The sequence below is a fragment of the Gymnoscopelus microlampas genome (assembly GCF_963454915.1).
Source record: "Gymnoscopelus microlampas genome assembly, chromosome: 20".
Lineage (NCBI taxonomy): Eukaryota > Metazoa > Chordata > Actinopteri > Myctophiformes > Myctophidae > Gymnoscopelus > Gymnoscopelus microlampas.
The window spans coordinates 37,528,829-37,548,508 of NC_139957.1; the positions used below are offsets into that span (position 1 = coordinate 37,528,829).

Here is a 19,680-nt window from a genome sequence, read left to right on the forward strand (position 1 = left end):
CAGCCAGTGGCACACAATGGAAACAAGTCCCCAAGTGTTTAGCCTAAAAGTGTCACTGTACCTCGTGCTGTTTACATTTCTGACTAAATAAAGTATTCAATCAATCAATCGAACATCGCAATCTGTTAAAAGCTTGTATTTTGTGTTTTCTGACAGCTGGTGAGGAGATGCATCCTGGGCTCCATACTGGAGAGTGAGAAGAACTACCTAGACGCCCTGAAGAGGATATTAGAGGTACGGTAATGTATGTACGTTCGTCGGGGTAATGCTGTGAAACCCTCACACACACGTTCTCCCTCGTCACACGGCTCGTCGTCTCGTCCTTCTCGTCAGCACTACGAGAAGCCGCTGTCCCAGATCGAGCCGCGGCTGCTGAGCGACAGGAAGCTGAAGATCACCTTCCACCGCGTCCGCGAGATCCTGCAGTGCCACTTCCTCTTCCAGATCGCCCTGGCCAGCCGCGTGGGCGAGTGGGACAACCTGGAGATGATCGGCGACGTCTTCGTGGCATCGGTGAGCGAGCATTTTTTTTCACAAACGGAGCGTGTTTTGTTTTGAACGTTTTTTTGAAGTATAGCTGTGAAAGTGTCACTCTGTGGATCATATAAATATAGCTCAGGGGTCTTCAACAGGGGGTCCAGGACCCCTAGGGGGTCCTCAGAGATAATGCAGGTGGGCGGGCCTAATCTTTGTGTGATATGATTTTCTTTTTTTACATTAACCACTTGAACCCTAGCATCCCTGTTCTGAGGAAAACTTTAGCCAAAAATATAATAATAATAATAAATAATAATATTTTTGGCAAAGAGGTATAGGTGTAGAGAGAAAAAAGAGCAGACCAAGTTTAAAAAAAAGTTTGATCTGAAACACAATTTTATACAATATAGACAGGGTCCCTGCTTCATCTCTCTCTCAGCTAGGGGGTCCTTGGCCTGGAAAATGTTGAAGACCCCTGATATAGCTTATTCAAGTGTTCCTCGTTCTGTGACGACAACATGCAGTGCAAGGACATTCACATTCCCGCCGGCTACACACACACACACACACACACACACACACACACACACACACACACACACACACACACACACACACACACACACACACACACGTTAAGCGAGAACGCTGCACTCTGCCGTCTCATAGGAAGTACTCCACCCTCCTACTGTCTCCTGCTGCCTTAAAACAAAACATCACATCTCTCGGACCGTCCCGCCTGCAGCTTCATTTCCTGCTGCTTTGTTATTGTACCAGCATGTAAGATCACGACCCTTTGGCTTGACATCAGTGCAGTATGGAGACATGTGTGTGTGTCTGCCTACTGCCCTCTGTCATCCTGTGTGTGTGTGTGTGTGTGTGTGTGTGTGTGTGTGTGTGTGTGTGTGTGTGTGTGTGTGTGTGTGTGTGTGTGTGTGTGTGTGTGTGTGTGTGTGTGTGTGTGTGTGTGTGTGTGTGTGTCTGCCCGCGGCGCTGCCCTCTGTCATCCTGTCCCCAAAGCACAGGACTGGCATTTGACCACTTTAATCGTCCTGTTGCTTCAGAACGTTCGACTAAAACACGGCTCTCACTAAGCTCTCACTAAGCTTCTGTTGAGTTTGACTGCTGCAAAAAGACCTTGGGTACTTAGAAAAGTGCTATATAAATCTGAGCTATTATTATTAACCCATTACGACTTGAGGTCAATTCTACAAATGCCTTCTAAATCAGTAGTTCTCAAACGTTTTCGTAATTCAAAATGATTCACCATTTTTTAAAACACTTTCAAGATTTTTCAAAAATGTTCAAAAATACTGTAGCAGATGTACAAGTTCGCAGCGCAGCACAAAGTGATGCGCTGTGAGCTTGTATATCTGCTATTTTTGAACAGCCAACGCTAAAATCTAAAATTACACACAGATGCTTCCCCAGTTTTAATGGGTTAAGACTTTACCCAAAGTTGAATCTTGAATATTAAATCCTCTGTGTGCGTGTGCATGCGTGTGTGTGTGTGTGTCTTAACAGTTCTCTAAGTCCATGGTTCTGGACGCATACAGTGAGTATGTGAACAACTTCAGCACAGCCATGGCCGTGGTGAGGAAGACCTGCGCCGCCAAACCTGGATTCCTGGACTTCCTCAAGGTCAGAGCGAGAAGCACACAGCAGCAATTATACATTAGAGACACTTCATGAGAGTAGAAGCACAGCACAGCAGAAAGCTGCATGTCGATTTAAAAACAACAATCTCATGTTGTCCGGGTGGCAATGTTTCTGCTCATTCTTCAACTATTTCATGAGACAATGGATATACATCGAGGATCGATTGGTGATTGAATCAATTGAAAATGTTGATGATTATGATGATGAAACGTTGGATTACTCTGCGGATGCGCAAGGCCCGTTCGTGCCCAATGTGGCAAGTATCCCCACAGTACTCGAGCAGAAAATGCCAATTTTTCCAAATAATTCTAGCTATTTATAATATATTGATCATTAAATGAAGCAAAATTATATGGCCGTGTGCACATGGCGCTGCCACTTACTTCATGCAACTTACAGTCTGTAGTAGTCTGGACAACAAAGGTTGGTAGGTTTAATGAACACAACTGGTCGTGTTTCCGCTGGCAGGGGAGGGTGTTCTCTGTCGATGCACTAGCGACACCTACAGGTCGGCCAGGGCTCCTGTTCTGCACACACCATGTGGACAGACAGATACAGTCTTTCGTGGATGTAGCGCTGACACACCCGGCAAGTTAGAAGTCAATTGGTTAGACGGTGCCTGAGTTATGCCCGGGACAGTTACACACACAGATCGACAAACATACACACACACACACACACACACACACACACAGGTTTCTGCAATTTATATATATAGATGCAGACCCCCCTTGCCAGAGGCACACCACTTATTTTTCTGAGCCTACTACTCACTCCCCTCACTGTCAGGGAATCCCCTTTCATTTGGGAATTGCCTGTAATGTTCATTTATTATTATTAACTTAAAACTAACTTAAAAGGTTTGATCAAATTATATTTCCTCATTGTCATGTGAACAAATAAGGCTATGGGTAAGTGATAAATGAATGATTGTTGTTGCCCTCATATTATCCAACCTACACTTGCAACCTACACTTGCATTGTAAAGGCCCACTAGGTGTTGATGGGGTTCAGATAAAATTAATTATTATTCTAATAGTACATGGTTTGCATATACATATTCGGGGAATTTTCTTATGTATTTTTCTCCACTTGGCCTCTTTTATCTATAGTTACCGTACTTAGCCTACGTATATGATCCTATTTGGTTCTTAACTTCCCATGATTAGTTGACTTCCTTTCTGTGTCCTCAGCAACGTCAGGAGACCAGCGGTGACCGCATGACGCTGTATGGACTCATGATGAAACCCATCCAGAGGTTTCCACAGTTCATTCTGCTCCTGCAGGTAGGATGGACTCTGGACCACCAGCTCATTCACACATAGAAGGAACCTTGTATAGCTAGTGCAATAGACAGTATGTTACACAGTTCTGCCAGCAGAGGGCGCTCCATGCATATGAATACCTGTAGGTCCTGTGTGTTCTGGTGAAATGTAGATGGGGGAATTTCTCTTCATCTGCCCTGACATGTTGGTTACCCTGCCTCTTCTAAACTAAAGCATGGCAGATTTCAGAAACCGTTGTTTCTGCCTGGCACAGAATAAGATGGATTCAAGTTTCAATCAAGAATGATGGAAGCAGTGGTGGAAACAGTACTCACATGTTTTACTTAAGTAAAAGTATCAATGCTGCAATGTAGAAATACTCTGTTACAAGTGAAGGTCAGGAATTCAAACTTTACTTGAGTAAAAGTACAAAGGTATTGGTATCAAAATATACTTAACGTACAAAAGTAAAAGTACATAATGTCCCATTTCACAAGTTCAAAATATGTTAAAAAAATATTTTGAAAATCTACAAGCTCACAATGCGTTGCATCGAGACGCATTGTGAGCTTGTACATCTGCTATTTTCAGGGTGAAGTGGTTAGTGTATTTTGCGATAATAATCAAAGTCTAAAAAGTAACTAGTAACTCAAGTTTTCAAAGAATTGTAGTGGAGTAAACAAACAATATTTGCTTCTGAGATGTAGTGGAGTAGAAGTAAAAGTACTGAAAACTGGAAATACTCCAGTAAAGTAAAAAAATACCTCAAAATTGTACTCGAGTACAGTACTTGAGTAAATGTACTTAGTTACTTTACACCACTGGACGGAAGCAGTTCAGAGTGACGTTTGGACACTACACACACTGTACCAGCACTTTACTGTATGGCCATGTTAAAGGGAGACCTTTACTGACTCCACTGGGGAAATCTAGTTTTAAGCTCCACTCAGAGCTCAGGGGGGCGATTAGGGGTTAATTGTCTACTTTGACACATAGATAGGGGGCGGAGGTGAACTGGTGACCTTCTGATTACCAGACAGCCCCTCTACCTACTAACTAACCTACAGTCACCCCATAGCCCATAGTATTAACCCTAACTAACCCTAACCCATAGTATGTATTCTCATTAGAGTTAGCTAAATAAAACAAAACCCACGCTTGTGCTATGAGTTTTAACATTAAAGTGGAGTGTTCTCCCCACCTGCAGACTGTAAAAACACTTTACTAGTCCATAAAACGCATTTCCACCCACTGCCCCTCCAGGCTATGGGACCACGACCGTGACTACAGATCCCGTGGTGAAAATGCTAACAAACAGCGTAAATTTGGGGAAAGTGAAACATCATCATCAGTCTTTATTGTGGCATGGGGATGTAGCGTGTCACAGTCTGTTCAACAGAAAAACACATAACAAAATAACTATATACAACACAACATTAAAGATGATACATAGAGTTCCCAGAATACACAAACCAACGTATCAGCGAGGCAGTTTGTTTAACATTAACCATCACTCTGCATCAACTTCCTCACTCACTGCATATACCAATGGATTAAAGTTCTCAGTTGCCACGACTCAAAAATAGCAGATATACAAGCTCATAGCGTGGCACCGAGTGCCGCGCTATGAGCTTGTAGATCTGCTATTTTTATATATTCTATTGTTATATATATTCTATTTTTTGAAAAATCGTGAACTTTTTTGCAAATCTTTGAAAATATATATTTGTTTAGCGAACATTTGTAACTCAAATCTTGTATTCTCTTCTTGGGCTCCCTGGCACAAACTCTTTTCAGATGGGGTCCTGTGGCCAAATATAGATCAATTTGGGGGTCCTTGGCATGAAAAAGTTTGAAAACTACTGGTATATAGGGTGTAAGTATACTTAGTTAACAAGTGTTACATCGCTCCCATCAGGACATGTTGAAGAACACGCCGGTGGGCCACGCTGACCGGCTGCCCCTGCAGATGGCGCTGACGGAGCTGGAGACGCTGGCCGAGAAACTCAACGAGAAGAAGAGAGAGGCCGACCAGCGCTGTGAGATCCGACACATCGCCAAGGCCATGAACGAACGCTACCTCAATAAGGTGTGTGTGTGTGTGTGCGCGCTTGTGCACGCGTGTGTGTGTGTGTGTGAGGGTTTCTGTTTATGTTCACCTTTTATTCAAAATCTCAGCTTGTCTGATCGTTTGAACACACGCTATTCCTCCACCGAGGTGCTTATCGTCTTTTTATGTTTTGCCCTATACTTATATCGTATGTGACAGTGTCGCACAAAAGTACCAAGAATTGTAGATCTACAATCTCGCAACATGATGTGATGTGTTGTGAGCTTGTAGATCGGCTACTTTGGAAAAAGTTTGAAACATAAGAAAATGTCTGTGTTCCAGACATTGTAACACAGGTTCTTTTTTTTCCATTTCCTGAACATAGGGACGCTAGGGTTCATAGGGTACAAGGTTTCCATCCGAAGGCGATGATATTCATAGCGTGTGGCTTTGCACAGCGTAGGGCATGGCACACCAGTACTCCCCAAGGTGTAATTATGAACTACTAGCAAAGTACAGTACAAATCTGGTAACTGCTCTGTATAAAGTCAGCTGACCCTCATAACCTCATGTCCCCACGCTTTAGCTCTGAATGTTCTTACTTGCGCAAAGCAACGAACAGCGTTTGGACAATTGTGGTCGAAACGTTGTTTAATGCTTTGCACGAGTAATAATATTGGGAGCATACAGGTGTTTCTGCTGACTTTTTTTTTCTTTTGATACGCTAACACTTTGTCTTTGTACCTGTGACCACGTCAGGGGTTATCTATAGGTCTTTACACAGACTAATAAATAAAGAAAAACATCACATGGATGCAACTGCGACGTATCATCAGTGTTGTAGCCTGGGGTCATCGGGTGTTTCGGGTCTCGCAACATACAACATACACCCTCGCCCAGGTGACCCAGCCAGGGTTGATCAAGCCCCGACTTACGTCCCAGTAGCTACCCACGGTCAGTCCTATAGGGCAAGACAGGGCAGTCCGCTTCTCCGGAAGTACTCTGCCGGGACTCGGGGAGGCTCTGGCACGTGGAGGGACTAGGCTCTGTGGGTTGTCTCCTGGCCGGGCTCCTCCTTCGTCTCACCAGGTCCAGGACCTGAGCGCTGCGCCAGATCAGGTGCACCGCCCCGATCCCAACATTTCCTTCTGGCGTGATGGTTCCTTGGCTTGATACCACTAGATTGGGCCGTCTAATGGTATTAGCTCCACTTGCGGTTAGCTGGAATGGCCCTCCTAAAGGCCTCACCGTGGGTTTGTTGGGCTTCTTCCTCACGGAAGACACAGCCTGGGGCGCTAACCCATACTGCTCCCGGGATGCCGTCTACATTCCGGCTGTCACCAGTCTCTCCTGTGGTCACCAAACTATTCCTGGTTGTCACATAGTCTATTCCTATGAGCCACTATAAATAGAATAACTAATAAAGAATATAGCTGCAAGCAGCGATAATACGGGGCCAGGAGAGAGAAAGAGAAATGATAATTCCTTTAACAGGTCAGTTCATGAAAGTCCTTGTGGTCTTGTTTCCAATGAGGGCCTGTGAGCAATTAGGGGTTAAGAGTCTTGCTTGTGTCGATGACAAATTTCATCAACACATTTGCTGACCTGGCCTGGAATCGTACCTGGGGCAACCAGGTACGAAAGGAGATCACACAGATGATACAGTTTCACGTAAATAGCTGAAAAATCCTGGGTTTAAGTGTTTTTCAAACTGCTCAAGATTGCGGACAATCTAAGGGCGGTGCTTACTGGTCAACGTGATAGATGTGTTCCTCATTAGTCAAGGCACATGTGTAAGCAGGTCTAATGGCTGTCGGCCAAACGAGGCATGACTTTTGCCTGTTTAAAGTTTCAATTTTCAAAAAATTGCTATAGTGCCCCCGTTTGACCAATTGGAGTAAGATTGGTTTCAGTGATATTTGGAATGGCCCTTTACATTTCTGCAAAGTTTCAAAGAATGGTAAGTCTGCATGTATGTGTTAGGGGCAGATGAATAATTGTCATAAAACTGCAATATTCATTGGCTCATTAAAGCTTCATTTTTTCACTTATGGAAGATATTTTGCAAACGTTTTTTGGTATAGGTCCAAAGTTCATGTGTAAAAAGTTTCGTGCAGATTACTCAAAAATCCCAGGAGGAGATAGGTTTTAACTGTTTTTCATATAATTCGAAATGGTGGGAGATCTAAGGGTCAGAGGTCAAAAGTCAGAGCGTGAAAGTTGTTCATCATGAGGAGACGCATGTGTGTATTGAAGTTTTATGGCTGTAGGTAAAACAGGGCATGAGTTGTACCTGTTCAAAGTTGGCATTTTCAACTGAGTGCTATAGCGCCACCTTTTGACGAAAGATTGTGAGATTTATTTTTTGATCGTTTTTCATGACCATCTATCATATGGCCGAGTTTCATAAAAAGCGTATGCACGGTTCAGCCAGAACTGGCAAAAACGGCAGAAGAAGAAGAAGAAGAAGAAATGGAATAATGCGAATAACAATACGGGTCCATGCTGGAAGCCTGGCCCCGTAAAAAACATCACATGGATGCAACTGGGACGTATCATCAGTGTTGTAGCCTGGGGACAAATGTGTCCGTGGCAAATTTTTCGATTTTCTTTAAAAGAAAACTATTATAATGTTCTCATTTTGATCATAAGACCCAATTACTGAATGTCAAATCTCCATGTTTTCTTCAGAATATGTATGCCACGTAGTTACTACGACACTGTGGCATATTAGGAGTCCAACTAGTATTAGTGGTTCTCAAATGTTTTATTTGCAAGGAGGACCACCTTAACTCTGAGAGTTTACAAATGGGTCCATTTGGTTCCATTTGTACACTCTCAGAGTTACAGACCTGCTATGGTCATTCAGGGCTAGAGGAATATGTGTTTCTGGTAATATTATTGTCCACTCATTTTGTATGTCCGTGGCAAAAAAAATATTTTGACTAAAATGTCCGCCACTAGCTAGCATGGCGATTACCCCTGGACTACATGGATATGCATAACGATACGTTTTTGAATCCCCACACACCTTTAGCTTCTCAGTAACGGCAGCCGTTACCTGATTCGCTCAGACGACATGGTGGAGACGGTTTACAACGAGCACGGCGAGATCATCAAGACCAAGGAGAGACGCCTCTTCCTGCTCAACGACGTTCTGATGTGTGCCACGCCTAACATCCGGTAAGGAACCACAGTACAGCCACATCCTGACCTGTTCTTAGTAATGGGACCTACAGGCCTTGACTGTTTACGGTGTGGCTCTATAACAGCGGTTCTAACATATTTTCCTTGTCAAGGATCCCCAAATTCATCTGTATTTGGCCAAAATCCTTTCACAATCCTCGTGAAAGGATTTTGTGCCAGTTTTTCAAGGTTTTAGCTATTTTATGTTGGGGTTTTTTAATCCCTTTCGCAATAGAGCAGTGGTTCTCAAACTTTTTCAAGTCAAGAACCCCCAAATTGATATGTTTGTGCCAGGGAGGGACCACCAGAAAAGAAGATGTATGTTCTAAGATCTAAATTATTCAAAATGTTCCAAACCATTTTATATCCATAATGATATTTGGCTATTCAAAAATAGCAGATGTACAAGCTCGTGACGCGCTGTGAGCTTGTATATCTGCTATTTTTGAATAGTATAAAATATGGATAAAGTGGTTAAAATTGTAAATATTGTGACGCTATATTAACACATTTTGCTTGGGACCCCCTGGAACCTCCCCAAGGACCCCTGGGGGTCCCCGAACCCCACTTTGAGAACCAATGCAACAGAGGGGCCGCAGCCAAAGGCTATGGCTATTTGGGATTAAATTTGTCCTTTTGGCATGGAAGGATTTAGGAAGCACTGCTGTAATGTCTCGCTGAGCTCAGTCCCTGGTAAACGTCCTCTGTTCTTGTACAGAAATATGTCATTCAGGATGATATCTACACATCTGACGTTCATCGTGTCTTTTACTGCCTACTTACTGTACGTGGGTTTTCACACCCCTGTAACTACCCACACAGTAAACAAGGTGGCATTCTTCTCTGCAGAACATCAACATAGCCAATAGCCATCCATATTTTATGTGTAGCATACTGTATTCTACAGGACATAATTCAAAGACTGCCAAGAACAGCAGTCCAGGATTCTGGTTCCTGAAAACATACATTTCACAATTTATTCTTGATATAATTTGTACCGTTCAACAGTGGTGTAAAGTAACTAAGTACATTTACTCAAGTACTGTACTTCAGTACAATTTTGAGGTATTTTTACTTTACTGGAGTATTTCCAATTGTCTATATTCTATCTCGATAAATATTGTACTTTAACTACACTACAATTATTTGACAACTTTAGTTACTAGTTACTTTGCAGATATAAATTATTACATTATGAAACATACATTAACCACTTTAGCCCCATTTTATACATAGGCTATTTGAAAATAGCTATTTTCAAACATTTTAGTAGTTTTACTTTTGATACTTTAAGTACATTTTGTTACCAATACTTTTCTACTTTTACTCAAGTAAATTTGGAATTCCGGACTCTTAAATTGCAGTATTGATACTTTTACTTAAGTAAAATTTTGAGCACTTTTTCCACCACTGCCGTTCAACAGACATGCAAAAAGGCGTGTTCATGTATTTCATGTTGCTTGTTGTGGCGTTCCAGGGTCAGTCAGGAGGGCAGTGTGAGCGGCAGCGCCCCCTTGAGTCAGAAGTTCCTGTTGAAGTGGAGCGTTCCTCTCAGCCTGGTGGAGGTGCTGGAGTTCGGCTCCAGTGATGACCTCACGGACAGCACCCCTCGCCCCGCCCCGCACTCTGGGGAGAAGGTCGTCATCAACGCCAAGCCAAGTATGTGTGTGTTCTGCTTCTGTCGTTTGTAGGGACTCCCTCTTTCATTGGTGTGCCGTCCAGGTTGCACCTAAAAACCCTAACCTTTAACTTCACCAAAACTATAATGCCTAAACATAACCTCAAAACCACGTCGACCTGGGCGAAACACCGGGAAAAGAGAGAGTCCGGTCGTCTGTCTGTCCGTCTGTCCGTCTGTCCGTCCGTCCATCTGTAATTCAATCCACCAGAGAGGTTGTCTGTTCCTCTATCAGTGTGTAGAGCTAGAACCATATTCTGTGACCAATTAGCCACAGATTATGGCGAAGCATCGAAGGTACATCTGTGTGTAGAAATGGACCCATATTCTGTGGTCACATAAACGCATTGTATTTAGTGAAACTTGACTTGTTTCCTTCTACTCTCTGTTCTTGGACAAGCGTCTCTCGCTTGGATCCGTTTGAAATATCCAATGCTTTCAGTTTCCTTATACCAGTGTTTGAAACTGTTATTTTGTCTTTGTTGTGAAACTTTGTTACTTTTGAAACTTTTTTTACTTTTCAAAATAGTGTAGGTAAAAGCTAAGTATTTTGCTTAGATTTGTCTCAGTTTTGTTAAACCAATGTTTGCTTTGATTATTTTTTTTATTCTATCAATTTGTCCGCTGTTTTCAGCTTAGTTAAACCAATGTTTGAAACTGTGTTATTACAATTTCTTTTTTTAAACCTTAGTTTGTTTCAAAAAGGGTAGGCAATATAAGCCTTGGCTTCAGCCTATACCTTTTCGGTGCCACTAGCATTGGTGGACTATATTTGCTATTTTTAATGGACTGAAATAAAATGTACAACTACTACTCTACTATTACTACTACTATCAGCTGTCAGCGGCAAAGTGGTAAAAATAGACATGGGGACCCATGGTAGGCAGGCCGATTAGCTCAGCTGGTTAGAGCGTGGTGCTAATAACGCCAAGGTCGTGGGTTCGATCCCCACATTGGCCACAACATGTTTTTTTGTATGTGAGCAAACAATCAAAGTGCTGTGTAATGAATTCTCAACTGACGAAAACTTTGTGAGTCTGGTATTTTGTATTTTATATTTTTTTATCCCGAGATTTTGTAACCCCATTTTTTTTCCACCCTGTGACAATTTTCTAAGTAATCCTGGGCGCTACACTCCCTCTGCCAACCTAGGGAGAACCCAGAGCTGAACTCATGCCTCCTTCAATGCATGAGGGCTAACACGCCTTCTGACGGACGTGAGTTTCCCCGGTAGGACGTAGCGCGTGGAAGGAACACGTTATTCCAACCAGTTCCTTTCCCCTCCATCAGGCGCTCCGGCTGACCAGGGGGAGGCAGTATAGAGACCAGGATTACTGCATGTTTTTTGTGAGGGTACCTACCCTAGGGGACATGGGGAGAACATGCAAACTGCAAAGTGTTAAAAATACACATTGGGGTTTTAAATAGACAGGCCGATTAGCTCAGCTGGTTAGAGCGTGGTGCTAATAACGCCAAGGTCGTGGGTTCGATCCCCACATTGGCCACAGTACCTTTTTTTTGTATGCGAGCAAACAATCAAAGTGCTTTGTAATGCATTCTCAGCTGACGAAAACGTTGTGAAGTCTGGTATTTTTTTATCCCGAGATTTTGTAACCCCATTTTTTCACCCAGTGCCAATTTTCTAAGTAATCCTGGGCACTACACTCCCTCTGCCAACATAAGGAGAACCCAGAGCTGAACTCATGCCTCCTTCAATGCATGAGGGCTAACAAGCCGCTTCTTATCACCTGACGGAGGAGAGTTTCCCCGGTAGGACGTAGCGCGTGGAAGGAACACGTTATTCCAACCGGTTCCTTTCCCCTCCATCAGGCGCTCCGGCTGACCAGGGGGAGGCAGTATAGAGACCAGGATTACTGCATGTTTTTGTGAGGGTACCTACCCTAGGTCAGTGGTTCTCAAACTTTTTCGTGCCAAGGACCCCCAAATTGACACTTATTAGCCCGCGGACCCCCATTTCAAAAGATATGCCAGGGACCCCCATAAGAGAAGATTTTTTACGGCTCTAGCAGTGATTCTCTAGCCTGGTAAACCCTCCCTCCGGAAATCTCATTTCCATTTGATTTCAGGAGTGAGGCCTGAACGCCCATTCTGCAATATTGGCTGTGTACGCCAAACTGACGAGCCTATCAGCGTCGTCGCACATCGTTCTGTGATTGACAGCGACAGTTGGCCAATCAGGTGGCGAGTTCGAGTGAGCCCGAATGAAGCCGAGTGCAGCCTGAGTGCAGCTGACAAAAGACGAACGGCAGCCATTGTTGTTGTCCGAGTGCCTTCACTTCTTACTTTCGTTTTTAAAACGGTCTCAAACTTATTTTTTGAGGCACGGAATTTACTATTAAGATATCGTTTGGATAGAATTTAGTTGTTTAACTTCATATATGTGGTCAATTAATCATGACAGAGCCTATTTAAAAATATAAATTTAGAGAACCGGCAGGGGCGGGGAGTGACACGCATGTATCCCAATAAGGCAACCTATTTTGGGCATGGCCGTCTCAAAAGTCCCGTTGCGTCACATAGTCTGGAGGTGGTAAAAATGAACTGCTGATTGGCTGAAGGGGAAAAACGATCATTGGCTGAAGAGGTTGTCAGTCAACGGTATTCCTCAGGCCCAACTCCAGCCCACAGCCAATATTGCAGAATGGGCGATCAGGCCAGACTCACTCCATAAATCAAATGGAAATGAGATTTCTGGAGGGAGGGTTTACCAGGCTAGTGATTCTCAACCATTTTAATTTCAAGGACCCCCAGTTGACATGCGTTAGGGCTACAGACCCCCATTTAATGGCATTTCTATCACTTGGACCGCAATTTATATTGTAAAATCTACTGTATGTCAATGTAACTCTGAGAGTGTACAAATGGAACCAAATGGACCCGTTAGGGTCCATTTGGTTCCATTTGTACACTCTCAGAGTTACAGACCCATAAGGATCCATTTGGTGCCTAATCTATCATTTAGCTGGGGACCCCCTGGAACTCCCTCAAGGACCCCTGGGGGTCCCCGGACCCCACTTTGAGAACCAACGCCCTAGGGGACACGGGGAGAACATGCAAACTGCAAAGTGTTAAAAATAGACATTGGGGCTTAAATTAGACAGGCCGATTAGCTCAGCTGGTTAGAGCGTGGTGCTAATAACGCCAAGGTCGTGGGTTCGATCCCCACATTGGCCACTGTATCTTTTTTTTGTATGTGAGCAAACGATCAAAGTGCCGTGTAATGAATTCTCAGCTGATGAAAACTTAGTGAAGTCTGGTATTGAAACAGTGACGATGGCTGTGCTTTCTGGCAAACCCTGCACCCTGCACACCTGGACTCGTCCCACGGTGCGGGAACCACTGCTGTATTAGACCTACATCATTTTTATAGCTAAATGGTGCCTTTACTCTCTCTTTATGCCAGAGATTTACAGACCTTTATGTTGTGTTATATAATGGTGTCAGTCCCTTAGAGACCATGCATACTGCTGGCTGCAGACAGACACAGACAGTGGTGGAAAAAAGTACTCACATGTTTTACTTAAGTAAAAGTATCAATACTGCAATGTATGAATACTCTGTTACAAGTAAAAGTCCGGAATTCTAAATGTACTTGAGTATAATTACAAAAGTATTAGTTTCAAAATGTAAAAGTACTCATTATGCAGAATCATGTATAAAATGTATACAAAATGTATATAAGGCTGAAGTGTTCAATGTAGGTTTTGTATCAAAATCTACAAAGTACACTATTTGCCTCTCAGATGTAGTGGAGTAGAAGTAAAAGTACTGAAAATTGCAAATACTCCAGTAAAGTAAAGAAAATCCTCAAAATTGTAGTACAGTACTTGAGTAAATGTACTTGGTTACTTTGCACCAGACACACAGACAGACCCAGCAGTGACTTCAGTGTTTCCATCAGGCTCTCAGTCTGGCCGTCCCTTCAGGACAGCTGCTCAGCCACTTGAAAACACTGGAAAACCATCCGGGGCCACGACGGGAACTGTATGATTTGTGGTCAAAGTCGTGCTGTTTTTATCCTACGATGAAGATTCGTTTTCGTGTGTGTGTGCGTGTGTGTGTGTGTGTGTGTGTGTGCGTGTGTGTGTGTGTGTGTGTGTGTGTGTGTGTGTGTGTGTGTGTGTGTGTGTGTGTGTGTGTGTGTGTGTGTGTGTGTGTGTGTGTGTGTGTGTGTGTGTGTGTGTGTGTGTGTGTGTGTGTGTGTGTGTGTGCGTGCGTGCGTGCGTGCTCGCTGCAATATGCACTGCCTGCTGAAGGTTATGTGAGTTTGAGCTGAGGTCAAAGGTTAGCTTTTCTATTGGCCATGACCGTGAGCTACAATTACCACAACACTACTCTCTCCTCTCTCTCTCTCTCTCTCTCTCTCTCTCTCTCTCTCTCTCTCTCTCTCTCTCTCTCTCTCTCTTTCTCCCTCCTTATGTTCCTGAATGTTGCATTCATCTCCAGCCAATTCCTTTCATGTTATATTGCTTTAATGTGACCATACGTAGCCCACCTATAAAACTCTATACTGTGGAGCTACAGTTCATTAACAGTCATGCTACGTGTAATGTCGATATGTGGCGTCAGGAGGACTGTGTGGTTAGAAGATAGAGATCAGTGCTTCTCAAAGTGTGGGGACCAGGGACCCCCAGAGGTCCTTGAAGGGGTTCCAGGGGTCCTCAGCTGAATCAGTTAATATAGCGGACAGAGTGAACCACTCTATCCATATTTTATACTTTGGCTATTGAAAAACAGCAGATCTACAAGCTCATAGCGCGGCACCGAGTGCCGCGCTATGAGCTTGTAGATCTGCTATTTTTGAAAAATCGTGAAATTTTGAATATATATATATTTTTTTAAAGTGACTATTTTTAATTCAAATCTTTATTCTGAAGGTCCTTGGCACAATATGTTTTCAGGTGGGGAGCCCACGGGCCAAATACATATCAATTTTGGGGGTTCCTTGACATGAAAAGGTTTGAGAACCACTGCTATAGATACTGTAGATCCACATGGACCTACTGGTTCATCCTCTTACTCTCTGGGGGTCCTATAGGAGGGGAGATAAATACCCTCTGATCCCCTGCTGACCCCCATCCTGCATCCCCCCCCCCCCCCCCCCCCCCCCGCACCTCATGGTTTCATAATCACTCTCCATCCTTCCTCCTGCCACCTATCACTAGGCTTCCTTCACACATATCTCCTCTGTCCTTCCTTCCTCTTTTCTCTTCAGCACCGCCCCCCCACACACACACACCACACACACACACACACACACACACACACACACACACCTGTCCCCCTGTATGAAACCATCTGCCCGTCACCACTGGACCTCCTGTGGTGCATCATTCAGAGCTTAGCAGATGTGGCAGACAGACTCGGAGTAACATCTGGTAACATCTGGTATGACCAGGGGGGGGGGGCACTAGAGCCCTGACCCACATAATGTCTTAACCTGATATGACACAAACGCTCCCACCACCAACTGTACGTCTGTTGGGATCACAATGCAATTACTAGTGGCGGAAACACAAATATAGGGTGTGTGTGTGTGTGTGTGTGGGGGGCGTGCACGGCATGCACGGATGTACTGAAAAGCTTCACACATGCCATGCGCACTTGCATGTGCATCACGGTCCACGGCCCTTTTAATAAGAGAGAATAGTCAGTGCAGCTCAGTGTGTTGGTGACCAGCCTGCTAAAGAAGCTCTGAAAGGAACTCTCCAGGACATGATGTCACCTCCTCTGGATGTCTGCCTCATTAACATCATAGATCTTTATCCCACGGCACAGCAAGTCACAGACCGTGAAGGTTTTGCTCTTTTTAATTCCACAGAGACTAAATCTTATTATATGGTCTCTGTCGGGTGGAAAGACCTCATATGTCCCCAAAACTGTTATACTTTTCAGGAGTCAAATAAAAAAAAACAGCAAAAGTAAGCAGATCTACAAGCTCAAAAGCTAAAAAAAAATATACAGCTAATGTTACAAAAAGGGGTTCCTGGATTTGAAAAGGTATAACAACAAATAGGGGTTTCCCTGTCTAAATGGGTTAAAGGGCAAGACCACTTTGGTAGAGGTTTGGGTTGTGTAAAGTTACCTTGCCATGATGTAACTCCATAGGTGGACAAGAAATGAAAAATAATTTCTCCATTGATTAGAAATTGATCATTCAAAATATGCTCCCCATTGACTTACATTGTACAGTAAAACAGCTCTCAAAGTCGCTCTTTTAGCATGTAAACGAACGAAAACAAAGTTGATTCAGACAATATAGAACATCATCAAACCCAGTACTGTTGTTTTTTTTTATATAAATGTTAACTTCCTGTTGATTTTGCTATTTTTATTAAAAAACCCGGACTGGATCGGCGGATCCGGATCCGGATCTTCAAATAGTGAAATCATCAGGAAGTTGACATTTTTATGAAAAAAATAAACAGTACTGGGTTTGGTGATGTTCTATATTGTTATTGTTATTGAACTGTTTCAGTGTACAATGTAAGTCAATGGGGAGCCTATTTTGAATTATCAATTTCTAATTAATGGAGCAATTATTTTTCATTTCTTGTCCACCTTTGGAGTTACATCATGGCAAGGTAACTACACAACCCAAACCTCTACCAAAGTGGTCTTGCCCTTTAAAACAATAAAAAAAAACACAAAAGGTTCAAATATGGAGATAAGAGGTTTCTGCCAGACAGCAACAATATTTTTGTTATGTTATTGGTAGATATTGTAGGGATTTTTGGGTAAAGTGTGTAATATGACAGGCATAAAAGGGCTGTTCCTTGATTGTTTTGTTAGAAATGTATTGACACTTGGCACTCTCACTAAAAAAGAGGAGGAGGTTTTGGTGTGAGCTTCAAATGGGTTTCACTGTGCCCTGCCATCTCTAGCCAGGGAATGATGGAATCATCATGGTTTAGCTCGGGCCAAGTGCTACAACAAGTCTGGAAATCACATCAGAATTGCACGCCTTGTGTTAGGCTACTTTTCATCTTTGTGTATTTTACACAGTAGGGAGGACAGCTCCATTAGTATCAATGGATCTAGATAGAAGCATTTATTGTTTCTCCCCTGAGAACTGATTCTCAATTCATTAACCTGATGTAGAAAAAATATATTTATACCTTTTCTTTTTGGAGCGTAAATGGAAATACATTTGTCTATTTTTGGGGATATAGATTTGGTGTAGAGGGGAAAAAAAGAGCTGGCCAATATAGAACCGTGGGGGACCATGGTCAATTAAGTACACAGTATTAAGTTGTTAAACATCATGAAAGCCATTGCATTGTAGTTGTCTCCGCTGTGTGTGTGTGTGTGTGTGTGTGTGTGTGTGTGTGTGTGTGTGTGTGTGTGTGTGTGTGTGTGTGTGTGTGTGTGTGTGTGTGTGTGTGTGTGTGTGTGTGTGTAATCTCTGGCACCGTTGGCCCGATCGATATGAAACTTTGCACCCCTAGAGGCCAAGGAAAAACCTTTGCCCTGCATTTTTCACATCAGTTGATATTACTCCTACAGATTTTGTCCAAACATCTCACAAATCGGCACACATTATCTCTATAGTCATGCGATCAACACGGATCTGTCAGATGTTTCATATTTCATCCTGATTGGGTATTCCTGCATTCCTGCATCTAAAGTTTGCAGGAATGCCTCTTTTGAACAAAATGAAAAAAGTGAAACTTTGCACGCACATTCCTACTAGGCCGAGGAAGAAACCCTTTTCACATTGTCCTGTTATAGTGCCACCAGGAAGCCGATTTTTGAAAACCCTTTCTTTTTCTATTTACTCCTACAGATTTTGTCCAAACATCACGCAAATCGGTACACAGTATCTCCATAGTCATGTGATCAGGACGGATCTGTCCGATTTTTGATATTCCATCCTGATTGACGAATTCCGAACATTGCTGGCCCACAATAACAATAAAATGTGCTCCGAGGAGCACATTTTCTAGTTTAGGTCTATTTCTATTAGTCCTGGCTGATCATCACTTGGGAGTCTTGGCTCCGATTGTTGGTGGAAACGCGTGAGAGATGTGTTCAGCAGTTCTGCTCAGCTGACCTGGATGCAGTTGAATGTCTCCACTGCCCCCAATGACAGATGAACCATGAAAATGATACACAGCACCATTACACAAGGCTATTAGCTCAAATGATCCGAAACGTTTTGTAAAAAAAAGAACCCCTTCTCCAAAGTCTAATTGCCCCCATTTGATTCCATACGTGTCTGTTTGCTTCACTGAAGCTACATCTGAATGTAAGTACAGCCTGGGATGGCTTTTACTTCAATGGAAGCCTGTTGACCCATGAAAATCTCCCCAACAAAACTCACAAGCGTTCAATTCAATTCAATTCAAAGGAGCTTTATTGCCATGAGAAAACATACGTTTACATTGCCAAAGCAAGTGTCAAAAAATAATAAAAACAATTTAAGAAAATGGGGAAAGTATATGCAGTTGGAGGGGGTACAGCATTGTGTTAAACAGAGCTATATCTGTACCCTGTATGTTATATATATATATAGGGTATAAAGCTTTTTGAAACAAATATATTTTGCAGTCCCTTTTGGGACAATTAGCAATATTTTTCTCAAAACTAAATAGTATACAAAAAAAGTAGCAGCTCTGTTTATATGTGCAGTAGGTTTAGAGGTCTACAGTGCGAGAAACTCAAATGGTTATTAGGGTTGTCATATTCAATTAGATAACCTTCTTTTATCGCAACAGTTCACAACTCTTGCTGCTATCACTGTCTTGCATTCACTGTCGGTGTCTTTGTATTTGCGTGCACGTGAGCGTGCATGTGAGCTTGTGAGCTTGTGTGTGTGTGTGTGTGTGTGTGTGTGTGTGTGTGTGTGTGTGTGAGTGCTCTACGAGGAACTCTGTCATTGATTTGCCTCCTGTACACAAACAAACACTGTGAATCTCCTTAGAGCAAGGAGGCATTTTTTAGAATAAGAGCCTTTGTGAGCAGAGAGGACCACCTACGCATGTGGACGGGTGTCCGGGCCGGGGGCAGCAACAGAGCGGGGGTAACATTAGCGCCCCCCCCCCCCCCCCCCCCACACACACACACACACCCTCCCCTGTCAGCCAGCCCTCTGGGAGAAGACTGCACTGGGTTGTCATGGAGATGGATCACCGAGCCAGACTCAATGGCCATTGTGGAAGAGAGTAGGAGGAGAGAGAGCGAGAGAGAGAGAGAGAGTGAGAGAGAGAGAGAGAGGAGAGAAGAGAGAGAGAGAGGACAACATCAGAGGGAGCTCAAGGCATTCTGGTGCCAGGACCACTCAGGTTTAACTGTTTCTGTTCCCAGTAAAGTGGTTTTAAATAGTTTATGGACAAACACAAAGC

General features: G+C 43.3%; 1 protein-coding gene across 2 annotated transcripts in view; it reads left to right on the top strand.

The window, feature by feature from the left end:
* arhgef10 (Rho guanine nucleotide exchange factor (GEF) 10) overlaps window positions 1-19,680 on the top strand; it is a gene marked incomplete at its 3' end in the record, with an annotated part of 145,693 nt that overhangs the window by 77,476 nt on the left and 48,537 nt on the right. For both annotated transcript variants that reach the window (XM_084045672.1, XM_084045673.1), the window contains 7 exons: window positions 157-234; window positions 334-513; window positions 2,002-2,118; window positions 3,330-3,422; window positions 5,320-5,490; window positions 8,489-8,634; window positions 10,115-10,296. In XM_084045672.1, the coding sequence (XP_083901798.1) occupies window positions 157-234; window positions 334-513; window positions 2,002-2,118; window positions 3,330-3,422; window positions 5,320-5,490; window positions 8,489-8,634; window positions 10,115-10,296 (967 nt within the window). The remainder of the gene's footprint in view (window positions 1-156; window positions 235-333; window positions 514-2,001; window positions 2,119-3,329; window positions 3,423-5,319; window positions 5,491-8,488; window positions 8,635-10,114; window positions 10,297-19,680) is intronic.